General features: G+C 51.2%; 1 protein-coding gene across 1 annotated transcript; it reads right to left on the reverse strand.

Moving 5' to 3' along the window:
* On the reverse strand, nucleotides 1,290-9,556 carry LOC100625711 (synaptotagmin-15). Its single transcript, XM_003359269.4, has 8 exons — nucleotides 9,502-9,556; nucleotides 9,016-9,211; nucleotides 8,331-8,473; nucleotides 7,154-7,449; nucleotides 5,492-5,662; nucleotides 4,793-4,913; nucleotides 3,663-3,842; nucleotides 1,290-2,752 (listed from the first exon to the last, which is right to left on the reverse strand). Exons 1-8 carry the CDS (start codon nucleotides 9,506-9,508, stop codon nucleotides 2,610-2,612), a joined length of 1,257 nt encoding a protein of 418 aa, XP_003359317.2. The 5' UTR covers nucleotides 9,509-9,556; the 3' UTR covers nucleotides 1,290-2,609.

Below are 26,763 nucleotides of genomic sequence, written 5' to 3' on the forward strand. Positions count from 1 at the left end.
ACACATAGAGAACGTGTTTTTTTGTTTGTTTGTTTTTTGCATATGGAAGTTCCTAGGCTAAGGATCAAGTTGGAGCTACAGCTGCCAACCTACACCACAGCCACAGCAACGCCAGGTCCAAGCCGTGTCTGTGACCTACACCACAGCTCACAGCCACTTGGGATCCTTAACCCACTGAGCAAGGGCAGGGATCAAACCTGCAACCTCATGGTTCCTAGTCGGATTCGTTTCAGCTGAGCCATGATGGGAAATCCAAAAAAATTTTTATTATAGTTGATTTACAATGTTCTGTCAATTTTTGCTGTACAGCAAAGTGACCCAGTTAATACACATATATACATTATTTTTCTCGTATCTTCCATCATGTTCCATCACAAGCGACTGGATATAGTTCCCATGCTATACAGTAGGACCTCATTGCTTATCCATTCTTTTTTTTTTTTTTGCTTATCCATTCTAAACATAATAGTTTGCATCTACTAACCCCAAACTCCCAGTCCATCCCACTACCCCTCCCCTTGGCAATTACTAGTCTGTTTTCCATGTCTATGAGTCTATTTCTGTTCTGTAGATAGGTTCATCTGTGCCATATTTTAGATTCCACATATAAGTGACATCATATGGTATTTATCCTTCTCTTTCTGACTTACTTCACTTAGTGTGAGAATCTCTAGTTCCATCCATGTTGCTGCACATGGCATTATTTTGTTCTTTTTTTAAGGCTAAGTAGTATTCCATTGTGTATATTTACCACATCTTCTTAATCCATTCATCTGTCAATGGACATTTAGGTTGTTTCCATGTCTTGCCTATTGCAAATAGTGCTGCAGTGAACATACGGGTGCATATATCTTTTTTCTTGAAGGTTTTTTTTTTTAACTTAATGAATTTTATTACATTTATCATTGTACAATGATGCATGCATCTTTTTGAATGAAAGTTTTGTCCAGATTTGTGGTCAAGAGTGGGAGTGCTGGATCATATGGTAGTTCTATATTTAGTTTTCTGAGGTACCTCCATACTGTTTTCCATAGATCTTTGTACCAATTCACATTCCCACCAACAGTGTAGAAAGGTTCCCTTTTCTCCACACCCTCTCCAGCATTTGTCATTTGTAGACTTATTAATGATGGCCATTCTGACTGATATGAGGCGGCAGCTCACTATAGTTTTGATTTGCATTTCTCTAACAATTAGTGATGTTGAACATTTTTTCATGTGTCTGTTGGCCATCCGCATGTCTTCTTTGGAGAAATGTCTATTTAGGTCTTTTACCCATTTTTTTCATTTGGGTTGTTGGTTTTTTTTTTGCTGTTGAGTTGTATGACTTGTTTGTATATTTTGGAGATTAAGCCCTTGTTGGTTGCATCATTTACAACTATTTTCTCCTGTTCTGTAGGTTGTCTAAGTGTTGTTTTAATTAACAGTAACTGGGCTTGAATCTGCCAGTTCAGTAGCATTTGGGTGAAAATACAAACTGCCTGGTAAGTGACAGTGACAAGCCCATGGGCTCCCAGGACCCTGAGTGCATCTGCATGGGGAGTTGATGACGGTGGTTTCAGAACCTCTATCTTAATGAAGTTAACACCGATGCCTACCATAATGCAGTAACCGTAATGGAATTGCTAGATTTGCAGGAAAAGCTCTCAGTCCTGTGGGCTATGCTTTGGCCATGTGCTTTCACCATTTCTTACCCAAAGTGAGAGCCCCCGGAGCTGAATGCTGTTAAACAGGGGAACCACAGAAACTGGTAGCAGACCACCTATCAAACCAACTGTGTGAGGCCTTGGATTCAGGGGAGGGTGAGCTGCAGGCAAGACTTGACATGACATGGGACAGGATTAGACACAGCCCTGGGGAGGGACCTAACACAGAGGTGAGCTCTTCCTTGCCTAGCATTGGGAGCGGGTACTGAGAACCTGTCCACCACTTGGTACTGGGCAGGCTGCTCATGGCCACAGATCCTCTCACAGTCATGATTCCAGGTACCTTCCCTCCTGAACTGCAGGCACACTGTGTTGCCTGGGCAGCCTGGGACTGTTCCAGACCTACACTTCCACCTAGTTCTCAGACTGAGCTCTTTATTGTGGACCAACTGAAATATCCCCTGCTCCCCCTCCCATTATTTCTCCCAGAGCAGCCTGCTTTCTTCACAAGGCAGAAGGCAGAGAAACCACAGCAGAAAAACAGTGTAGGCTGAGCATCAACACATCATCAGCTTTCCAAGTTTACCCGGCACTTCCACGCAGATGACACAGCTACACTATCACTGAATAGAATATTTCTGCCGCGTGTGTGAGATTCTGGTCCAGACTGTGATGGTGATAACCAGGAGCCAGGATTCTCAGCCCAGGCAGCCCAGTGGGTATAGAAGGACAGAGTGAGTCAGAGGGCTCTCAGGCTGGGGAGATGCTAACCACTAGCCATACCGCTGCCCCACCCGGGGCTCTTTTTCCCCTCTTCTCTCCTGCACATCAGCATTCATGTTCCCCCAGCTCGGGCTGGCCCCACAGCCCAATGAGATGCTGGATGTAGCGTTCAGGCCTGTGGCTGTCAGGCATGGCTATGGGAAGAGGCCTCCCGGAGCAGACCTGAGGGTCCCACCTAAGTCAAAGCTCGGTGGTACAGCAGAGCGCATGCCAGCGCCTCACCAGCTCCTTGGGTTTGCTGAGCATCTCGTTCCAGTGCTCCAGCTCTTTGCCGCGGGCGTACATGTAGGGGCCCACCACCACCCGGCCCAGCTCATGGCTCCCTGCGGGGGAGGAGAACACTGTCACCCTCTGGAGCACAGAAGCCACACCCTCAGCCATCCCCAGCCCTTCCCTCTCTCATTCCTCCCCTCGAAGGAAGTGGCCAGGCCCCCTGCCCTTTAATCAGAACTGACAGCCTCCAAAGAAATTCTGACTTTGCTCTGGACCTGGAGCTGGAGCTGGTGGTAAAAGGGAGTCCAAACGGAGAGCCTGCTCTTCGGGGGCACCCACTCTGCCCCCACCCTCCTGAAGGGCCATCAAACCTGCCTCACATCAAATGGCTGAGGAAGGAAGGGGGGCCCCCAGAATGAAGCCCTCTTCCATCAGAAGGCTTGTACATTCAGGGGGCACATTCAGCAATAGTTTTAACCCACCAGCTACCACAGTGGAGAAGGGTCTTAAGCTCTGGCTGATGAGACCAGCTGGCTGGACAGCTCTGCCTCAGTGACAATGGACACCGGGGTGGGGCGGGGGGAGGGTGCATGTGGGAGAGCTGGCTGGGATACACACCCTCTCATCCACTCTGAACCTTACTCAGGACCCTCAAAGCTCATACACAATGCAGGGCACATAATGACCCATGGTACCAGGTCACTTGGCCAGTGGCAGGTAGCCATGTTGCCTCCCAGCCTCTCTGGTGACTTGCCCAAGATGGGGTAGCAGAGAGCATCCTGTAACCTTTCTGGGGTGCTGCAGATGGTCAAACTGGAAAATGCTGGGTGTGAATCCCAGCTCTCTCACTAGCAAGCTCTGTGTCCTTGAGCAAATACCTCAGCCTCTCTGAGCACTAGTTTCCTTAAGCAGAGATCAGAAACCATACAACCTCCTCCAAAGGATCCAAGCTTCCCGAATGCATGCAGCCCCTGGTTTGCCCGGCACCCCAACAGCCTGGGGGTGAGGGAGCAGCCTTACTGTCCTCTCCGGTGCTCTGCAGCACTGTCAGGCTGAGGCTGGCAGTGTCCAGCTCGGCAGGGTCGACCCTGAAGCTGAAGGTCTCACTGTACACAGGGCTGGCGGAGCCCAGCACAGCTGAGGTCTTTTTGCTCTTGACAAACTTGTTGTGGTTCATCAGAGACACTTTGACAAACACACCTGAGGGGCAGTGCAGACCATGGGTTGGGAAGGCACACAGGGAGGGCATGCAGGGTTGAGGTCGGGCTTGGGGGCCGCATGCCCCGCCTGGGCGCCAGGACCTCATTACTCAACAGCTGCTACAGCCAAAGGGCGTTACAAGAGGAAACTGGGTTGATTAGTGTTCTGCTTACAGCCGAGGAAACGCTCAGCACCCTTCTCTTCCTTTGCCTCCTGAACCACCCACGGCTTGGCTGGCCCTTGTAACTTGAGCCTGGCACCACTCACCCGTCCCTCCTCTTCAGGGGGGCGGGCCCTGCCTGCTGGCGGCTCAGGCTTCCTGGGTCCCTTAAACCTCCTCCAGAGGCCAAGTGTTTTTTTTGTGGGGGGTGCTTAGATGGGTTTTGGACCCACAACGGGAAGGGTGAATCCCAGCTTGCTTACAGGGACCCAGCTGCAGAGACACACGGGGGTTAGACAACCACCACCTTGCTGGGGGTCCACGGCGGGGGTGGAACGTGTGAGGCAAGCCAGAGCAGGGCCTCCGCTCCTCCAGCTCCAGGAGTCCAGTCCAGTGTCAAGTTCCACATGCAGGGGTGTCCCTTGTCTCCTCCCCCCAGGGGCAGGGAGGCACAGGACCTCACCCTTGAGGAACCAGAACCTTCCCAGAAGAGTGGGGGTGGAGGCAGGCAGCGCAGTTGAGGAGCTAAGGCACTACTTGTGAAAAGGGAGGGGCACAGTTGGTCCCAGAGGCCTTAGGGGTCTTGAGGTCAAAGGGATGCAGCCTTGGGGGTCAAAACAAGGAAGCAGCTCCTCATACAACTGTGCAGAGAGGGAGGGTGTGGCCTGGGAGGAATGGATGCTCAGGGCAGCCATATCCTAGCAGAAACTGGATGGCCAGGGGTGAGGGCCAGACTCCAGCTCCAGGCCCTGAGCTCGCAGGGTGGCCCTGTCCCAAGAGGAAAACTTACTGACAAAACTCATGTCCTCCTGGAGCCGGAGGCCCTTGGCTCGCAGCACGACCACGGTGAGGCGGTTCAGGCAGTCGTTGTAGCTGAGGCAGAACTGGAGGTCGCCAAACTCTGAGGGAGGCTGGGGAGACCGAGAGGAAAGCACCCAGTCACCCTGGCAGGTGCTGGAGGAGCCAGGCCTTCTCCCTTTCTCTCTGCAGCCAGGCCCAAGGAGCTACATTTCACAGCCACACTCCCTCCTTGAAGCTCATCCCCCATTTCACAGAAGGGGAGACAGGCCCGGGGAGTTGAGGGGCCCACTGAAGAGTGCACTGTAGTAATGACCAGAGCTGGGGATTCAAGCCCAGGTGTGGGGGATTCCAAGGCCTATTCAGAGCCACCCAGACCCCCACTGGGGTTTGAGGGACTTGGCTGGTCCATGTATGGTGTTGCCTTTCACAGCAGTCTGATTTGGATGGGAATCAAAATGTGGGTTTTTCAGGATGCTCCAGGTAATCTGACCTCCAGGCCAAAAGAGCTGCAGGTGGCTCTCCCTGTTGGGCTCCACGCACCCCCTCAGCCCATGCCTCTCTAGTCACACTTGTAGGGGTGGTGGTACGCTGAGGATTGACGCTGGCCAGCAGGTACTGGGCCACACCAGCTGGAGGTCCATGGTAGTGTGACACACAGTAGCACATGTCTGGTGACCTTGACCTTTACCTCCAGGCTCTCGGCCTCCAGGTCTCTCCAGATGATGCGCTGGCAGTCGCCCGCCAGGATTTCTTTCTTCAGGGGGAACAGCACCTGGCCCAGGAGCTGGTGCTTCCTCTGCTTGTCCACGTGGTACACTGAGAACCTCAGCACCCTCTGGGTGACACTCTTGCTGGACACCTGGGGGAGATGAGGGCCAGGTTGGGGTCAGGGGACGGAATGATGTGCTATGTTGTTCCAGACACAGGATCTTTCCATGAGGGGTGTCTCAACCAGGGACCTGCACACACCAGGCATCTACAGGGGACCCTTTGCTGAAGTGGGGCCAGTATCCTGGGGAGGTAGGAAGGGGTGTCAGACCCTGCCATGCAGAGTGTGGTCTGAGGACCAGCAGCACCCACTACCCGTGGGACCCTGTTAGAAATGCAGGACCCTGAGTCCCCATTCAGACCCATGAAGCAGAATCTACCATTTAACAGGGCGGCCAAGTGATCTGCTTACATGTGAAAGTGTGAGAGGACCCCACACTGGAGCCCAGGGAAACTGCCTATCTCTGCTGATTGGGTACTGAACAATTCTCTCCTTGAGACTCAGTCTCCTCACCTGTAAAATGGGCTAATGGTTCTTACTCTCTAGGTTCTAAAACTCCAATCACAGGATCTGACCTACAGCAAATGGTTAATTACTACGATTTTCTTTTCTTCCTCTTCTCCTTCTCCTTCCCCCTTAAAGCACAGAGAGGCCAGGACCAAGTTGGTACAGTAATACGACAGGGAAGTGACGGGTGAAGAAAAATAAGTATGCGAGCACGATGTGTGGCTTGGCTAGTCAGCAAGGCTGCCGCTTTGGATCTTGATGTCCCCGAGAGGAGCAGGTTCACCTGTGAATTCTCACAGCCTCGGCCCCAGCAGGTCAGCCAGGGGCTGGGTCCTGTGCCACCCCTCTTCTCAGCTCTTGGCCACGGAAGAAGGCAAGAATCCCACTCTTCTCAGGTGCTGACTGACCTCTTCTTGCCTTGCCAGCCAGCCTGCTGCCCTGCCCTTAAAAATGTTTGCCCAAGGTCTCTTGGCAGCTCTAGATTGCTGGCTCCCACAAGGGCCCCAGTCACCTGCTGAGGCTCCCAGGTCACTGTGAGCTTGGCTCAGTGTCCCAACAGCCTCAGCACTTCCAGACCCCAACTCCGGCCACCGACTGCAGCAAAGGCACCACCTGCCGCAGGATGGCTCTCGGTCCCTTTCTGGCTTCTCACAGGATGGGTGAGTTCCTGTCTCTGCCCCAAGGTCTCACCCTCCACCTTTTTTGGAAACCTTACCAGAAAGCTCCCAGTGCTTGGGGCTTTGGGGGGCTTCATTGAGCCCCATGGGCCACAGCCTGGCATTCAGTTTCTCTTTTTCCAAGAATATGTTTCTCTTTTTCTGCAGTCAGCCTAGGTGGGAGGAGCCCAGCCCTCTGCCCAACTCATCCCTCTAGTCTCTCATCGGCCCCCTGCCACGAAGGGTCAGGGCTCCTGTACACCCTGACCCGGCAAGTGGGGTAAAGCAGAGCCTGTGGCTCGGTGTCCTGGGGGCTGCAGGGCCCTGGCTAGCACGGGAGGCCGGGGCTCTCCTGCACAATGTCTGTCCTTTCCGGGAGGCAGAGGACACCAGACACTGCCCGTTCCACAGGCCATACCTGGAAGATGAAGTGCTCGTCGAACTGTGGGCTGGCAGTTCTGCGTTTGGTCTTGGACTGGAGGAAGCGCCGCTCATCTGGCAGCAGGTGGAGCTTCACCAGGGGGCTACAGGTCTCTGAGGGGGCTTGTAGCCTCTGCGCCCTGATCAGGCCCACCAGCAGCCGCTCTGCCTCCTGCTGGTATTCCACGGAGAACCACAGCCGCCCCAGGCAGCCCTCAGGGAAGTCGGTCTCACTTTGGTCTTCCGGGAACTTGTACAGCTCTGGGTTGATGGTCCCCACCACACATGTACCTCCTGCGACACACAGGGGCTGGGAGGACTGGCAGGCCAGGGGAAGGCAGGGGCAGGGGGATGCCCCCCTCCCAGGCTGAGCCTTTACTAGGCAGTTCACTGACCTCTCTGACCATGTCTGCCCCACTTTCTTCTCCAGACTGAATACGGCTGCCCTGTCTAGCGCAGCTCTCCCAGGAGGCCTTCTCAGCACTGCTCCTCCCTGGGGTCCACAGTATGCATTCAACCCCTGCCCCCACGACTGACCCCCACCCCCAGAAGTCAGGGCTGGCAGGCATGGGCACAGTGCCCAGCATCTGGCCTGGCCCCTTTCTGTGGTGTTCAGAGGGTGTGTCTCAGTGATGAAGTGTTGCCTTTTTTCTTCCTCTTCAAATTAGAAGAGCCTAGCAGATTACTGGGTGGTTCCTGGGAAAGTCTTCAGAGCAAAGAGGTGGGCTGGAAGCTGTGTGCCCAGCTTCCACCATTCCGCCCTCTGGACTAGCCATCCCATCTTCCTGGAGTAGGACCCAGCACAGGTTCTGCACCTGGGAACACTGGGGTTCCAATCTCAGATCTGTTGCTTCCTGCCTCTGTGACCTTGGGCAAGGCACTGTTAACTTTCCAAGCCTCAGTTTACAAATGTGTCAAATGAGGAGACGATCCCAACCTCCACAGAGGTGTGGTGAGGTCTAACTTCAAAGTGGCACATGAGGCCATATCTGGCCCAGGCTGGGGTGCAACAGACATTTGATAACCCAGGTACCTGGAAAGAGTGGGCACGGGGCAACTCTGGCATCCCCGGGACCATCTAAGCTCTTTTCCAGAGCCAGGCCTGTGAAAGCAGATGGTCTACCCTGGCCTGAGCAGACTGTGACCCCTGGGCAGGCCCTGGCAGACACACTCACCAAAACTGCTGTTGGTAGCCTGTGGCAGGAGCTCTGGGGCTGGGCAGGGGTCCTGTGGGGTCTGGGCCCACTCTCCACTGCTCAGGGGCACCCAGTCTCGGCTTTGGATAGAAGGGGGCACCACGAATGGCACACCTGGTGGCCTGTCCAGAGGCAGGGAGACAACACATAGGTGGCAAGTGAATGGTGTGGCCTCAGAGCACTCAGCCCAGAGGGTTGAGTGCCAGGCGCAGGAGGAGAAAAAGCCAGCAGGATTCAGGAGGGGGCAAGGGCACCATTTTCTGGACCATACTAGGACACGCACACACACACAAACACACACAGCCAGAGCCCACACCTCTGTCTGCCCATGGCAGTGACGAGTGGGAAAAGGAGCACAACCTGTGGAGTCGGCCCACCTGCATTTGAATGCCTGTTCTGCCGCTTCCTAGCTGTGCTATCTGGACCCATTACTTATGTCCTCTGAGCCTCAGTTTCCTCAGCTAGAAAAATGGACTTCATAACACCTTCCTCAGAGCTGTGTTGAGGATTCTGGGTTTCTTTGTGATAGCTCCCCACATGCTGACAGCATGGAGGAGGGCTTCATAAACAGATCTTTCCTCCCCCGACCCCTCTCCAGGGGAAGCTCCACAGGGAGGGCCCAAAGCAAGGCCAAGGGCTCCCTTGGCCCCACATCCTGCCTCACCTGCTTGCCTGGGTCCTGGCATCTGGTGAGCAGATCTTGTTCCCCTGTGAGCTGGAGACAGCCTTGGTCCCCGGCAGCTCCTCATAGGTGAACAAGGCACGAAGCCTCTTCCAGAGACAGCAGCTCACCCCGATCAACAGTAGCAGCAGCAGCAGCAGCCCCCCAAGGATGCCCCCAATCACCAGGGCCACCTGCTCTGGGGGCAGACACCACCAGGACTGTGATGCCTGGGGGAAAGCTTGCCGGCTCTCAGGGCCGCTCTGGGTGGGGTTGTGAGAAAGCAAGATTCCCACACCTCTTGACCCACAACTGTCTGCGAGGAGCAGACTTACTCTCCATCCCCACAGCCCACTTGGAGAGGGGTCCGTGCCCCAGCCGAGGCTCGAGGGGCGGGGCGGGAGGGGGGAAAGGGCAGCGACAGGTGGCGTGGCGGGTGGCGGAGGGGCCGGGGCTCGGGGGCAGGGGTGGGGAGGCGAGGGCACTTACCCGCCATCGGGCTGCTGGTTGGCCGTCGGGGCGCGGTCTCGCCGGTCTTGGTGTTTTCCGCCGCTGCCAGGCGGACTTTTAAAGCGCGGAGCCGGGCGTCGGGCGGACGCGGGGGCGGTCCCTCGTCGCCCTCTGGTCAGCGGCAGATGGCGGGGGCAGGGACCCAGCTCTTGGAGGCCGCAGCTCTTACCCGGCCCAGGTCGTGGCCCAGGGAGGGGCTCAGATCCGACTCTGAGCTCACGGAATCTGCAGGGCTCCGTGCGGGGCGCGGCGCCCGGGGCTGCCTGCGGCCCAGGCGAGGGAGCCAGCCCTCCCGCGGGCAGAGCTAAATAAAGCCTTCGCCGCCGCATCTGATAGACCGCGCTCGGCACCGTGCCCTGCACCCCTGGCGGTCTTGGCACGCGCAGTGCGGGTGTGGGAATGCGCCTCCACCTCCCGCAGATCCTCTGCAGGCTGAGGCCCAGCTCTGACCCATCCTCCCGGGGGGCCTTCCTAGATTTTAGGGCCGAGACTCCGCGTGCTGTCCCCGGCCAGGAGCCGTCGGTGTGATCCCCAGGGCGCGCGAGAAGGCTCTCAAGTTCGCTCTCAGTAGACAAAGCAATGAGGCATTTGAGAGCGCGGATTCTGCAGCCGGACCACTTGGGTTCCAATTCTGGCACCCTCCTCCCCAGCTGTAGTTCAGAACTCTGGACTCACTTTCCACAATTGCTTAAAGATAGTAATTCCTCTAGGATTAAGATATATAAGGGACATTTAGATCGGTGCTGGCCGAAGGTGTGGGAGCGTCTTAGCCCTTGAAGCGTCTGTGACTGGGGATGGAAAGGAAGATATTTGGGGGGGGGGTTAGTTTTATGGACTTGAAGATTGTATCCAAATATCAAGCCTGGATGTTGCTCCCACGGCACCCATGCCTATTATAGGAAGGAGGAGGCGGGGCAGAGAAGATGGAACTATCCCCCCAGGCTGTCTGTGAGTGTGAGGCTGCGCACTACCTGAACCCCAGGTGACCTAGAGCGGTATGGGTGGTGAACAGGGCACAGAAAGGGGTGAACCAGGCGTTCCCGTCGTGGCTCAGTGGTTAACGAATCTGACTAGGAACCATGAGGTTGCCGGTTTGGTCCCTGGCTTTGCTCAGTGGGCTAAGGATCCGGCGTTGCCGTGAGCTGTGGTGTAGGTCGCAGACGGGCTCCGATCCCGCGTTGCCGTGGCTCTGGCGTAGGCCCCTAGCCTGGGAACCTCCATATGCCGTGAGAGCAGCCCAAGAAGTGGCAAAAAAGATGAAAATAAAATAGAAAGGGGTGAACCAGGGAGCCTATGGTCGCTAGAGTGCTGTCTGTATAAGTTTCCCGTTGCTGCTGTAACAAATAACCACACATTTGAAAAACAAAAGTTTATTATGTTAAGAGTTTTAGAGGGCAGAAGACTAAAATGAGCCTGCAGGGCTGCTTTCCTTCTGGAGGCTGGAAAAAATCCATTTTCTTGCCTTTCCCAGCTTCTAGAAGCTGCCTGCAAGTGGTATCTTCCTTCATCTTCAAAGCCAGTAGCAGCTCTTTCCAATCTCTCTGACTCCCTGTCCTTTTCACATCCACTTTTCCTGCCTCCTTTATTACGAGGACTTTTGTGATTACATGAGACCCACCTGGATAATCCAGAATAATCTCTCCATCACAAGATCCTTAACTTAATTATATTTGCAAAGTCCCTTTGCCAGGTAAAGTAAACTGTTTGCAGGTTCCAGGAATTAGGGTGTGGACACCTTTGGAGCTTATGGTGCTAAGCACGATGTCTGGGCAGCCCTCTGGGAAGGATGGTTTATATCTTCCCTCCTGCTGCTGCCTGGAGCTCAGTGCATCCCCAGGCTGGGACCAGGAAGCTACTAAGGCCCATGTGTCCGCACATGGTAACCCTTTAGTTACCATGACCCCTCAATACGGCAACTTCCCACCCCCTGCCCCCTGAACCTGTCCTGCCTAGGCTGACTCCCTGATGGGCATGACACCCATCCATACCGGCCACCTCCACTGTTGGGCCTGAACTGCACTGGGAACCTTCTAGGTGTGGGGTGGGGAAGTGGGTGCTCATTGTCTATACCAGACCCAGAGCGCTCCTCCCTTAGCCCTGTGCTGCGCCTTCCCAGGGCCCCAGCTTCTTCCCTGGCCTCCTCCCCCACCACCCACACCACACGGTCACCAAATCCTGCTGGAGCTTCCTCCTCCATCCATCTCCATCACCTTCCAGAACTTTGCCCAGGTCTCCACCAGCCCTCTCTGATCATTGCATCCATTTCCTCTTTGCAGTTTTGATTCCATCCTCTACCCCTGCCCCAGCTTATGTCTTCCAGGCCCTCTTCCCCACTCTCACCTGGACACCCTCTATCCCCCAAACCCTCTGCAGAACCCAGGGCCACAATGGTAGAACTACTTCTGACACTTCCGCCAACCCACAAGTTGCCTTCTCATTTTACTGCTCTCTTCCTGCCCGAGGCGCCCACCCTCCTTCCCCACTGTTCATCCTTCAAGGGGAACTTCCAGCATCCCCTCCTCCATGAAGCCCTTCCTTGTCCTCACCGTCCCTGCAGATACAGTGTTGGTTTACTGAACTCTGGGCCTCTGACCATCATCCCACCTCACTCTCCCTGGCAGACCAGGACCTCCACCAGGGCAGGGGCCATGTCTTACTCAGCTCAGCATTCCCAATATCCACCTCTGGGGCTAAGACTGTGCTGGATGGTAGATGAAGAACTTGTGCCCTCAGTTGAGCTGTTCCCTGGCTTCTGCCACCGTTGCCCATGTATCTCACACATCCTGGGCCCACACTTTGGGGCCTGATAGGAGCTCCTCGGCCTTGCCCTGGAGACCAGCTGCTGGGTCTTGCGCTTACTTTGCTGGCTTTGTCTGCAAGCACCTTACTTGTCTAGCCAGCTCTCTGAGTTTTGAGTCTTTCTTCTTCTATGGGAAGGTGAGAGCAGATCGCAGAAGGTAATTCACATTTCTTGCTGCTCTTTGTGTTCTGGGTGTCACAATGCAGGCTTGCCATACACGACCCCATTGAGCCCTGCCTTATGTCAGCCTGTAGGGCTGGGGCCACCCCTTCAGATGAGGAAACCACATCAAAGAAATTCCATGGCCTACTCTGTAAGTGGGGGAGCTAGACCTGACATCTGATCCTTCTCATTCCGTCTTCCTCACTGACCTGCCGAAGGCCCCAGGAAACCATTTCCTGTGGAGATGACCATGAACAAGGCCAACAGCTATAGGCACTATGGTCAGTCTCCCTCTATCCTCTGTCCCCTGGAGGCTCTGAGACAGAGCTGGCCTGGAGCCAACTCCACAGAACAGAGTGGCCTCCAGGTCTGGCTGCAGCTCTGGCCCTGCTTCCTGTTTTCATATCTTGCTCCTTACTGGGTCTCTGGGAGCTGGGAAATCTGGAAACAGCAGCAGACAATGTTTCTCTTTTCCGTGGCCAAAAGGAAGTCATATTTCCATTGGAAAAAACATTTCCAAGGAGGGTTGCAGGAAGTCCAAGTGTTTAAAGGCTTGCAAATGCCTGCAGGTGATTAATAATTCAGTGCAATGGATGATTCACGAGAAAGGCCACTTTCAATTAACCTTAAGAATCAGCCCTGCCTAAGGAAGTGTCATCTCTCATCACTTAGGAACAGAGAAGCCAGAGCAGGATAAAGGCCATGCTGAGAAACATGTGGAAGACTGTGTTTCTGAAATTTATGTCAATTCCAGCCTGGTCACCCCAGGTGAGGTGAGGTTTTCCCCACCAGCATCGTCTTTTTCCCCAGTTTTATTAGGGTGGCCTCAGCATGAATATAGCCCCTTCTTCTAAGGGAGTTCCTGTCCTTATCAGGTCAGAAGTCCCCTCCCCCCTGACTCCACCACACTGGCTCCAAATGTGTGCCAGGAACCCACAACTCACTCCTGCCTCCCAGGGATATTCTTTGCTCCCTACCCAGTTCTCCCTACTTCCTGTCCCTTGCCTGGCAGCCTTTTTCCTCTCTGGGCAACAGCATCCTGACTTTTCTTTCTTGGGAACTACTTTCTCCCCTTCTTGTCCACACAGTAGCTGATAGAAGCAAACCTCTTCCCTTTCCCCACATCACCAGCTCGTCTCTGTTCTGGAGCTTTGATCATGACCCAGGCCACAGGGATAGGTTCAGGGGCTGGTCGTGACCTAATCAGGATCAACTCTGGAGTCTTTTTGAAATCACTTCCTTTTTTGTGGGACTTGTTGAGCTGAAGGAGCTAAGTCTGGGGTGGTTGGGAGCACCCATGTGGAGGAGTGTGTGTGAGATGGGAGCAGAGGGCAGTGTGGGAGGCCCGATGACGCCATCTGACACTTGGTCCTGCTGTGCCAGCAGCCATCTGTCCCTGGGTAATCCAATAAATTAACTTTTTTTTTTTCCTTAAGCCAGTATGAGTTGGTTTCTGATACTTGCTACTAAGAATCTTAATTAATTGTTAGCCAAGGCAGGAGATGAATAGAGAGAAACTTCTGTGAGGCTCTCTTTCCCATTTTACTCACATGGAAAGTGTGGGACACTGAGGTGATGAGGCTAGGAAGTGGCTGGGCAGGTATGATTATGATTAGCTATTCTAGCTCTGGGTCTTTTTCTTTTTCTTTTTTTGCTCTTTAAGTGCTGCACTCACTACAAATGAAAGTTCCAAATGCGAGGGGTGAATCGGAGCTGCAGTTGCCAGCTTATGACACAGCTACAGCAACTCGGGATCCAAGCCTCCTCTGACTACACCACAGTTCACGGCAATGCCAGATAGATCCTTAACCCATTGAGTGAGGCCAGGGATCGAACCCGCATCCTCATGGATACTAGTCGGATTCATTTCCACTGAGCCACGATGGGAACTCCTAGCTCTGGGTCTTTTCAACACCAAGGCTGCCCCTCAGACAGAGCAGAAGTCAGGGATTAATGCAAGGCTTGCCTTTCTGAATTGTCACCTGTGACTATGCAGCTGCTCAAGGATTGTTGGCCCCTCAAGGGTAGGGTCTTATCAACCAGGGCCATTTGTGGCAAACAACAGTTAATTTACTATTCAGCTTCCAACACCCAGCCCCACCCCTCCTGCAGCTTCTCCAGTGCTCACAGAGGAACCCAGATTTTGTAGGGGCAGCAATGTGCTTGGCCCCCAGGGATGCATCTGAATGGTCTGAGCCATTCCTGACACCCACATACCCCTTTGCTAGATCCTGACTTGACCAGCCTTCTTTGCAGCTAGGGGTGGCCATAGGACGATGTTTTAGCCAATGAGACACACAAAGACATCTTCCAGGGGCTGCTGAGAAACTTTTTTTTCTTTTGATGTATCAAGATGTTAAATGGATATTTTGGCTGAGATACCAAGAAGTTAGCAGTTGAACTCCAAAGAGTGGGGATGGATTACAATGCAGAGTTTCTTTCCTTTTTCCTTTTTACAGCTGCACCTGCAGCATATGGAGGTTCCCAGGCTAGGGGTCGAATCGGATCTGCAGCTGCCGGCCTACACCACAGCCACAGCAACACCAGATCTGAGCCACATCTACCACCTACACTGCACCTTGTGGCAATGCCAGATCCTTAACCCACTGAGCGAGGCCAGGGATGGAACCCGCATCTTCATGGATACTAGCTGGGTTCATAACCTGCTGAGCCGCAATGGGAACTCCCTACAATGCAGATTCCAAAGGCAACTGAAAACCAGCTGGATGACTGGCCCACAGTGAGAGAGAAAAGGCTGTGAGAGTGAAGAGAGAGAGAGGGCTCGGGAGGTGCCCTTGTTAAGGACTGAGGCTGTGAGGTGGGACCCTCGCCAGGGGGGGCAGGTGGAGTAGCTACACCCTCCCCTCAAGCCTAGGGAACTTCGGCTTCAACAGGACCACACTGAGAACTTGCTGTGGGAAGAAATGGACTAGCAGTTGACATGCACAGGCAGTTGTGGCTTCTGGCTTGAGATGGCGGTGAGAGAGCACAGGAGGCCAGAGCAATCTGCTGCTGTGTTGGCAGTAGCTGCTGTCCCCCTGATGGGGGTCAAAGACTTGTGGAAATTGGGGGTTAGATGTGCCACTTGTGGTGGGAATGTGGACCTGAGTGTGATGGCAAATTACCACTAACCTGCTCCTGGGGGCTTGTTAGGCCGTGGGCCGTGGGCATATTTCCCGTGACCTGATGTGAGCCATGTGAGTGAAAGAGCCGGGGTGTCATCACCTCAGATGGTTTACTGCAAGGGCCAAGCAAGGACAGAGGGCTGAAAAAGTTGAAGCTCCCCAGCGGGTTTCAGGGAAGAGTTTTTAAAAGCAAAGTTGGGGGAGGGCTGCAGGGTGTGTGACTTTCTACTGAGTGGTTGGTGGGGGGGTAAGAGGGTGGCGTTCCAGGAATCTCAGTCATCAGCCTTCTGGTTCTGACCAGTCTGGGGTCCCTGTGGTTGTGCTTGGCAGGTAGTCACTGTCCTCCTGGGTGGGGGGCTTCGTTCCTATAGAATTTGTGTCAAATGGCTATGCATATCCTGTCCCCCTCTTGCCCCGCCAGGAGAAACCAGGACCTGCCCTACTGCTGCATTATTGTTTCTTGTTGACTGTCTTTCATTTGTTTCTGTGCTTCCTCGCTCCTCTAATTAGAACAGTTTGAATCTGCACTTTGGAACTTAGGGAAAGTCTAGGAGGTTGAAGCCTTTTTCCTGCAAACAAGAAATGGGGGACATGGAAAGGCTTTTGTACCTGGGAGGGCCCCACAGATCCCTGCCTGGTTTCAAATCAGGTGTTGAGGGAAGAGTTCCCATTGTGGCTCAGCAAGTTAGGAACCCGACTCTGGCCTCGCTCAGTAAATTAAAAATCTAGAGTTGCCACAGGCTGTGGTGTAGGTCACAGATGCAGCTCAGATCTGGCGTTGCTGTGGCTATAGTGTAGGCCGGCAGCTGTAGCTCCCATTTGATCCCCAGCCTGGGAACCTCCATATGCCATGGGTGTGACCCTAAAAAAAAAGACTGTTGAGGGCAGTGGACAGAGGAGAAGAAATCCCTGTTGAGTGTTGCTTCCTATCACATGTTCAGGTCTCTCTCATGTCTTCCTCCTTCTTTCCCCCAAATGGATCATGTGATCAGGGGCCAGCTTATTAGGCTTCAGAGCTCAAGGCTGAGCTTTCACTATAACAAGCAAATCAATGAAAAGTGCTGAGCTTGTGGGGAAGGTCGTTCTTTGATTACCTTCTGTGGCAGGTTAAAGGATCGGTCCCAAGGCCTCTTTTTCCTGTACGAATATTGTACTTTGCAACATAGTGGGGAAACGTGTTTCCCTGCTGCTTGACTTTGAGCTTGGTCTTGTGACTTGCTTGGGCCAATAACATGTTAGCAGACATGCTGCGAGCAGAGGCTGGGCGTGACTTGCTCTCATGCTTCTGCTATTGAGGTGAGCAGGATGTGTCCCAGGGAGCTGCTGGTTCCAGACTGATGAGAGGTCTGTGGAGCAGATCCAAACCTTATGGGAGCCTGGAATCAATGAGGCCAGCCTATGCCAACCACCCCCCCCCACACCACCACCCAGCCAAGGCCAGATGCTGGTGGATGATTGCCATGGAGATTTTGTAGGCAGCAAGAGTTGGCTGAAACACAGTCATCCTCTTGTTGATTATTTTGGTGAGACTGGAGTGGTGAGCTGAGCAGGGCTCACCTTTAAAGAGCTACATCCTTTCTCCTGCTTCACACCCCTTGCGGCTATGGCTCCAGGTGGATGGTCTTGCCACTTCTCCTTACTGGCTGACTTTGGTCTTCTCTGGACCAGCCTTAATTGTTGTAGGAGTGATAAAGATCCAAGGCCTAGATTTAGGGCAAAGAGAGAAAAAAGCTGAGGGAGGACACCTGGATGAAGGAGTAACACAGCCTCCTTCATCCTTCTGCTACTGAAATGGAACCCCAAGTGTGTTCTCTTAGTGCTGATGGCTCAGGTGTGGTTGACCCCACCCTCTCTTTTGGAGCTGACCTTGATTCTTCTGCAGTTCCCTCTCCAGCTACAGTGATGGGTTCAGAAGACACAGGCACAGGGATGGATCAGGGCCAATGTGATACAGCCCGTTCTTCTGCTGGGATAGAGGCAGCTGCTTTGAATCCAATGAGGGAAACGTGCATGATGAGAAAAGAGCTCTATTGAGAAGAGGATCAACTCTGAGTTGTGGTGCCCAGAGATGAGAGGGAGAGAGAAACTGGGTCCTGGTGACAGTTGAATCCGGACTCCTCGGAAGCCAGAACACCACTCAACTTTTCCTTTAGGTGAGTCAACAAATTCCCATTTGTATTTGAGCCAGTTTGAGTAGCTATCTGCCATTTGTAATCAAAAGTCTTAAATGATGCAAGATTACCACTCTGAGTTCTCTGTTGCCCAAACTTTAACTCGGAGTTCCTTACTTGACCTTATTTTCTGGACATAGACCCTCTTAGGTGAGTGTGTGCACATGTGCTTGCGCATGCATGCGTGTGTGTGTGTGTGTGTGTGTGTGTGTGTGTGTGTTTTCATTGGAAATGGTAGATAAAAAAGAATTTAATTAAAAAGTTTAAGCTGCTGACCAAATACCGTCCCTTTAAAACAGTGTACACAAAGTACATACTTTATTTTCTTTATTTTATTCATTCATTTGTCACTGTTACTCTCTATAGTAGGAATTTTTTATCAGTTAGGATTTATATTGGCTATGGCTTATGGAAAATTTGACAAAATGTGGCTTAAACTAAAAGGAGATTTATTATCATATTTTATTATCTTGAAGATGCCATTGCTTGTGAAATGTATTGCTGTTGCACCACTTTATCTGCATAAGAAAAAATGCTGTCAAGCTATGAAGCAATTCTTAATTATCAAATCGGTTGTGAGATATGACTTGATTTCAGAGATGTTATATGTGAAAAAGAATCTGGGCCGTAGAATTGGTGAAATATGGCGTTACTTAACAAGAAACTGGAGTTAGTGGCTTCAGATTTGATTTGGCGAGATTATCATCCAAGACCCAGGCTCAGGCAGGGAGTACAAAGCTCCCCTTGGGCTTAGGCATGGATGTGTGATTTACTTTGGTCAATGACATCAATATGAGTGGCAGTGACACATATCACTTTCCAGTGGAAGCTTTAAGAGTTGGTCCATGATTCCCCATCCATCTGCATCAGCGTGGTAACTGTAAAAGCATGTGTCAAGAAGCCTCCAGGAGTTTCCATTGTGGCTCAGTGGTTAACGAATCTGACTACCATCCATGAGGACGCAGGTTTGATACCTGACCTTGCTCAGTGGGCTAAGGATCTGGCATTGCCGTGAGCTGTGGTGTAGGTCACAAACATGGCTCGGATCCTGAGTGGCTGTGGCTGTGGTATAGGCTGGCAGCTACAGCTCCCATTCGACCCCTAGCTTGGGAACTTCCATATGCCATGAGCGCAGCCCTAAAAAAGACCAAAGAAACAAAACCAAAAACAAAAACCCACAAAGAATTGAGTCCCTAGGTTCCCAGGCATGAGGGAGACCTGCACATCTGGAGTGGCCACTGATGGCATATCTGAGCCCACTGACCCAGCCAGGCAGCCACCAGCTAGCTCTGCAGCAGTGTCTGTCTCTTTGTCAAGTCTTAGAAATACATGTGGTGAGGATCTGCCATGTCAGCCCTGCATTCCTTCTTCCCTCATACAGTAATAGAGGCCAGGTTACCCTGTCCTAGTCTTGGGGTGGATGTAGTTTGCAAATTGGGTCAATCAGATGCTCTCAGTATGAATCTTGAATCTTGAGTGGAATGCTCTGGATGAATTGGAAACTGATTGGAGTTGATTTGGCCCTGTGGCCCTGTGAATAGATGAGTCATTAGGTCCTACTGTCTAGTCCTCAGATCTTCACTTAGTACAGTTCTTTCTGGGCTCCCTGAAAGGACTGCATATCACCCAGAGATTATGGACTTGGAGCTGGAGGCACCCACTGATTGAAAGTCTAGTCCCTTGTGGTCTTCTGTTGCAGTGGATATGAATAGAGTTTTGGTGGCATATAGTAAAATTGCATTATCTTAAGCAAGACTATTTTAACAAGTAGGTTTATGGAAGGAAGGAGAGGAGTGGGTGTCAGGCAGCCAAAGGTGCAGATTGCAGTGGATGCTTATTGTTTTTGCCCATCCAGAATCCATTCTATAACATTTTGTTTTGAGGGGGGGCACCCTTTGGCTTACGGAACGCCCAGGCCAGGGATCAGATCAGAGCCGCAGTTGCAACCTAAGCCACAGCTGTGACAAAGCTGAATCTATAACCCACTGTGCTGAATCTATAACCTACTGCACGGGGAGCACCTGCATTCCAGTGCTCCCAAGATGCTGCCACAGAATTCCCAGAATCCATTCTTGCTCCTCCTGGTGACAAAACCTGTATGTCCTCTTCTATTCTCAGACCTCTCTTTTTAGGGTAGACTGACTTCTCCTTGACTCTAGAGCTAGGCTTGATCCTGAGATGGCAGTCAGAGCATCACATTCCTTAGACCACAGTGATGAATGAAGAGCTGGGCAGTGATGCATGTTAGGGAGGACTGTTGAGAGTGATGATAACAGTAATAGCTATTACAATAACTTGACATTATTCTCGACTCCTTAAACTCTTTTCCGTGGACTTAGCACTGTGAGGATATAATCCAGGAGCTTCTCAGAGCCAATGACATGTGGAAATCTGGCTAAAAGAGATGGAAAGGAACCAGGTTCTGATGACATCATTTAAGCCTCTGCATTCAGCCAAACCTGACTGCCCTGGACTCTTGCCTTTAAGAGCCAAAGAAAAGTACTTTTAGTGCTTTAGCCAGTTTGAGTTGGGTTTCTGCCTCTTGAGGTCAACAGAGACTAATATATTTCTGTGTAGATATACAAGACATGTCAGTAGTGGTACCTGCTATGCCCATGTGGCTATTGGATGGGAACAGGTACCTGACCCAGGTGCTGAGTTCATTAACTGACAAGGCCTTGTGAGCTTTTCTCTGGCTTTAAAGATGACATATGTCTCTCAGATTCCTTTTGTTTGAAATGGGAGTTTGGAAAAGTGGCAGGAGCAAGGCAACTAGCTGCTGGGGGAAGAAACAAGAAAGATGCATTGAGAGATGCCACCAGGAGGAGCTGGGTCCTTGGTGATCCAAGGTATCCAGGCAGCAGAAATTCTGCATCAGTAGAGGGCACTAGTAGGTAGAAAGAGCTGAGCAGAGGAAAGTCAGGAGGGAGATGGTCCACCTAACTTCAAGAAGGAAGCAAGGCAGCAGTGGATATCTGTGGATCTGTCTTGCTTGTTCCTAAGGATTTTCCAATTCTGGTTCAAATCCACATGCATCTTTATGACAAACTTATTTTTTCCCAAGCAAGCTTCAGGTGGTTTCTCACTTACCTTGCAAGACTGAGCTCAGGCATCTGCCTTCCATGTTGCCTTGACAAACTCCCAGCCTTGGGGGAGGACTGTATCACTGAGGTCACTTTGGGTAGCAAGGGATGGCAACTTAACCCAAACTCATTTAAACAAAAAGGACATTTATTGTCTTCCTTAGCTGAGAAGTCAAGGGATGAGACCAGCCTAAGTCTTCACTGGTGTCAAGGCTCAAATGAGGTACTTAGGACCTTTCTTCTCTCCACATCCTTGCTTTGTCGCTGGCTCCACTATCACTGGCTCACACTATTTGTGTATGATGGTGGCTTCAGTTTCCACATCCCTTTAGGGAAATAGAGTATCTTTCTCAGGACTCCCAGAGAAATTCTTTATTGCATTGGCTCTAAATGGGACACATGCTTATCCTGAACAACCTCTGCAGCCTGGCTAATGCGATGCAGTGATTGGCTTAGGCATTGTTCTGTGCCCCTCCTTCTCAGACCTGCCCAAAGCACCCAAAGCACGTGGGGGTGGGGGAGAGGAGAGGGTGAGTAATTTTTAGAATATAGGTTGAATGGCTGGAAGGGAGACTTCAAGTGAGACTGACTCAAGCAAGATAGAAGTTTCTTTCTCTCTCACCCGTCTCAGGTAAGCAGCCTGGGAGCTCAGGTTTTTTTCTGATCTTGTTGCTTACCTGCCGTAACTCTCGTGTATCTGTGTGATTTGCGATGTTTCACCACCCCTACCACCCAACCCGTGGGAACAGAGAGGAGAAAGAGGTGGGCTCACCCCTTCAGGTTAAAAGCATCTCCTCTCCCCAACTCAGTCCTGCTGGTCAGTTACTTAGGCAAACATAACTTCCAAGAAGATGAGGCAATACGGTCTTTCCCCCTGGATTCCATGTCCCCAGATAGAAGGAAATAATGCCTATTAGGGGTCAGTTAGCAGTCTCACCCCTATTCTGCCCCTCTGGTCAACCAAATGTCTGTGTGCCCCATTCTCCCAAAGCTTCAAGTGTCCTCTCCATGGGGGAGACAACCCAAAAGTTCCATCCAATGCCTGCACCCAGCTATGAGCCTAGGATCTTTTTTTTTCTTTTTGTCTTTTTGCCATTTCTTGGGCCGCTCCTGCGGCATATGGAGGTTCCCAGGCTAGGGGTCACATCAGAGCTGTAGCCGCTGGCCTATGCCAGAGCCACAGCAATGCAGGATCCGAGCCGCGTCTGCAACCTACACCACAGCTCACGGCAACGCCGGATCGTTAACCCACTGAGCAAGGGCAGGACCGAACCCGCAACCTCATGGTTCCTAGTCGGATTCGTTAACAACTGTGCCACGATGGGAACTCCTGAGCCTAGGATCTGGGCGAGGATCTGCAGGGTTAGGCCTGAGTATCAGCTAACACCAACATTCTGATATTTTCAACCATTTCCCTAGAGCTTTGGATGAGTTTTGAAGGCATTGCAGGGAACAATTTATCAACTGCTTTAGTGTGGCATAACAAAGGTTTCCAGCTTCCCAGTCTGCAATAGCACATATTTAGAAACTCTGTCATAAATGGTCCAGGGCTAATAGGATGAAGTTGGGATTTAGGGTTCTTCTAGTTGTTGCTCTGACATCCCTAGGGCCTGCCCTTGTCTAAATGGTATAGACTGGCTTAATGCCATGGATTCATCCCATCCAGTGATGAGGGAAAGGGCGAGGCACATTCTTTCTGAAGAGCATGGCCGAGAAATGGCACTCGTGACTTCTGCTAACATCTCACTGGACACAACCTAGTCCCTTGGCAGGCTTTGCTGCTCAGTGTCTGGGAAATGTGGCCTTTATTCTGGGCAGTCAAGTTCTTGGCTAAAGGAGTTCTGTTACTATAGAAAGGGAAAAGAAATATAACGGAACAACTGAAATCTCATCTTGGCGTGGTCCCTCAAATGAAATGAGGGGATGGATTGTGGGGAGCAAAAAGCAACAGATGTCTACTTCCAGGGCCTCTCCTCTTGTGCCCCAATCCTTTCTGTCTCCTTTAATCATTGTGATCTAATTGTCTGTGTGTCTGTCATTGCTGTCCCTGAATCTCCCATCACATAGGCACCTGTGATTCAGCCTATATTCCCAGTCTAGGGCTAGCAATTATTAGGGACTCCGTAAAATGTTTGTGAACTGAACTGAAATGGCAATAGGTATTCCTGGACAAACTGCTTTTCATTCATTCATTCATCTGTTTGTTCATTCAGTGAGCATCTATTAGATGCTAGGTCCTAGAGAGTCTTCTTTCTCCAGGTGGTCCTTTTTCAATTTTGGATCTGATGGCTAGATCTCACACTTTGGGGGTGTTTTCATCTGGAAAAAAAAAAAAGCATATACCTTTCAACTTAGTCAAACCTTAGGCACCAATGATACACTGACACATTCGAACTTTCAGCATCTCTTTTTCTAAGACTCCCAGAGATGCTGCCCCCAGTGGTCGTTGTGCTTTGGGGCCAGGTCAGCATCACTTTCCCTTGAGTCTGACAACAGCATCTTGCCTTTTCACCAACCTTTGCGACCCTGGAGGGGCGGTCAGTCATAGCACAAGGTCCCCACCCTCCTGGCAGGAGCATATGACAAAGGCTGGCCAAGGAGCTCCTCCCCCACCCCCAGCCCCCGGTCCTGGTCCTGAATTTCCAAGCAGGGTCAGTAAGGTTTGATTTGTGAATCCAGAGATGTGAGGATGTAGATTTGGGGCTGCCAGCTCTCTCTTACAGAGGGGAGAGCATAGGTAAGAATGACTCTAACCCCAGAGGGAAGGGTGTGAGAGACAGAGCCTTTGGATTTAGCAATGCTTAAAGCTGGAGTCAATAAATTCTTTGCCCAAACTCTTAGCTCTTTTATCCAGGGTTCAGTTCTGATAAATGATTGGTTATCAGGCAAATCAGTTTACTTAAAGGCAGTGGGGGAGCAATCTGATTCAGAATTTTTCTAGATTGTTATAATTTTCTTCCTACGCTTTTCAAGTTGCCTTTCCCACACTGGCAGCAGTTTGGATGACTCACTTTCCAGAGCATTTAACCCAGTTTTCACAGGAACAAAACTTTCTTTTCATATTCATATTCCATCGGTTCATGTGCTATTTAATTATCTCGCATAATGTACAACATGTACAGTGGGAGTAAGTTTTGGATACAAACTCAACAGACCCTTGGTAAGCCAACAACTCAATGGGTGAGAGCAGAGGTGACCAGTTAGCTAGAGTGTGTCCTTCGGGCCACCAGCGTCCAGAAGGCTGTGGCCTTTGCTTACCTTTTTTTTTTTTTTCTTTTTTTAAAAAAATACAACCAATATTTATTTTATGCTTTCAATATAAACTAATATTCCAAAGTTTATAAAATTCTAGTTTGCTTTCTTAACAACTAATCAGGAAGAGAACCTAGTATCCTCCCAAACAAAATTTGCTTTATTTCAAAAGTTCCTTTTGTATTTCTTTTTTTTTTTTTTTTTGTCTTTTCTAGGGCTGCACCCGAGGCATATGGAGGTTCCCAGGCTAGGGGTCAAATCGGAGCTGTAGCCACCAGCCTACTCCACAGACACAGCAACACAGGATCCAAGCTGCATCTGCGACCTACACCACAGCTCACAGCAACGCCAGATCCTTACTCCACTGAGTGAAGCCAGGGATCAAACCTGCGTCTTCATGGATGCTAGTAGGGTTCGTTAATCACTGAGCCACGATGGGAACTCCTGCCTGTTCATTATTAAAGGCAACATTTTGGCTTCAAAAATGAAAGGAAAAAGAAAAAGTGAAATAAGAGCGATCAATCATCTTTTCTTTCCTTCCTCAACAAATTTCTAATCTTTGCAGCTTGGGAACCACACCACAGCAAAGCTCACCTTCATTACCTTTTCTTTCAGCCGAAAGAGGTAAAGGACTTGTTTACCATTTTTACTGACGGAATGGGGAACTTGACTCATTCCGCAGGTTGGTTAAGTGGAGCTGGGTCAAAAGCACCTTTTCAAGTTTGAGTCTCTATTTCTCTTGTGACGTGAGTCCTAACTAAATCTTGTTTTTCTTTGATGACGTTTCTTCACGATTACTGGTCCAAACTTGCGTGGGCCCGAGTACTGCCCATGATCTTCTACTGCATTTCTTTGGCCAACAGGCTCTTCCACTCTCTGCAATGACTCTTTCAAACCTCCTCCACCCTCCGTGCCCCACCAACCTTTTCATCTTCCTCTTTCTGTCTCAGCACGTGGTCTTGCCTTTTATTACACAGAGAAAACAGAACTAACAGACAAGAAAACAGAAATCATCATCCTTAAGTTTCCAGATCTAGTTATCCACCCCGGTACTACCCCCTCATTTCTTCTTGCCCTCTAGTCACCCAGAGAAGCCACCCCTGGCCTATTTACTATGTTCAGGATCCCCCTGGGAACCTTCCACCAGCAGAAATGCCCACTCTTTCCTGTTCTTCATCCACTCCCTCTCTAGGGGCCCTTCTCCCCCTGCCAAACATGCTCAGTTTGTGGGTGTGTGTGTGGTGTGTGTGTGTGTTCCTTCTGAGTCCTGTGTGATGCTCCTAGAGATGCCTTCATCCAGATACTCTTCTCACTGTCCAAGGACAGAAGGCACATGGCTGTAGGCTCAGCTCAGGAAGCTCCTGCTCCCCTGGTTCTTTGAATCTTGAGCTGAGAGGCACACGAAGGACAAGCAACTGGAATCCTTCCTTCCTGGGCGATGACAGGGTGAGATGCTGGGGAAGCCCCTGCTGCTGAGGTCTGCAGTCACCTGGCTCCTGCCTTGAGGAACCAAGGCCACTCTCCAGCATTATCTTCCATTCGGGCTCCCTGCGATCTTCCAATACACTCTTTTTATGCTTAACTTAACCAGGGTTGTCTTCTGCTGCTTGAAATAAAAAAATCTACTGTATGATGCTCCATGTTAAAAACTGAACAAAAAACCAGCACCAACACCCCTTTCCAAGTGACACCTTTCTCTCCTCTCCCCTTTATGGCCACACTTAAGAGCTGTCTGCACACACACCGTCTTCCATTCTCCCCCTTGACTCATGCCTCCTTCCACTCCAGTGGCTCTGGCTCCATCACCTCATTCAAGCTGCTTGCTCTAAGCACCCTGGGTCACAGCAATGTCCCTGTTTCCCTCTTTCCCTTCTGGCTGCTCCTTCTTGGTCCTTTGGTACCTGGTTACTCACAGGTGCATCCCACCCCTGTTCTCCACACTCTCCCTGATGACTTTATCCACTCTTGTGACTTCAGGGACCCCCAGGCCTGTGATGTCCGATGTCCTGGGAAATTCCAGTCCTGTATGTGCCTGCTGTCTTTTTTTTTTTTTTTTTTTTTTTTGGCTTTTTAGGGCTGCACCCATGGCATATGGAAGTTCCCAGGCTAGGGGTCGAATTGGAGCTGCAGCATCTGGCCTACACCACAGCCACAGCAACGCAGGATCTGAGCCACGTCTGTGATCTACCCCACAGCTCATGGCAACATCAGATCCTTAACCCACTGAGCAAGACGAGGGATTGAACCTGCAACCTCATGGTTCCTAGTCGGATTCGTTTCCATTGCACCACAACGGGAACTTCTATGCCTCCTGTCTTATGTGCCACTGGCCTCTGTACCTGGTGTCTCACCCACCCAAGGTGCCCCCACTGAACTCCTGAGTGCACCACACCTGCTCTTCTGTCACGGTCTGAGTCTAAGCCAGAGCCTCCTCTCTCTACCAAAGCAATCAACAAACCTCACTCCCATCTCCATCCATGCAATCCTAGCTTGTATCTCCAGAAACTGATGCAAGAGGAGCTTGATAAATATTTGATCAAATGACTGATAGCTGCAAGAACATACTTCAGAACACTTAAACCATATCTTTCCTACAGTCCTGTGAGGTAAGAATAATTATCATCACTCGGCAGAGGGGGAAACTAATG

The sequence above is a fragment of the Sus scrofa genome, chromosome 14 (genome assembly GCF_000003025.6).
Source record: "Sus scrofa isolate TJ Tabasco breed Duroc chromosome 14, Sscrofa11.1, whole genome shotgun sequence".
In the NCBI taxonomy this organism is placed as follows: Eukaryota; Metazoa; Chordata; class Mammalia; order Artiodactyla; family Suidae; genus Sus; species Sus scrofa.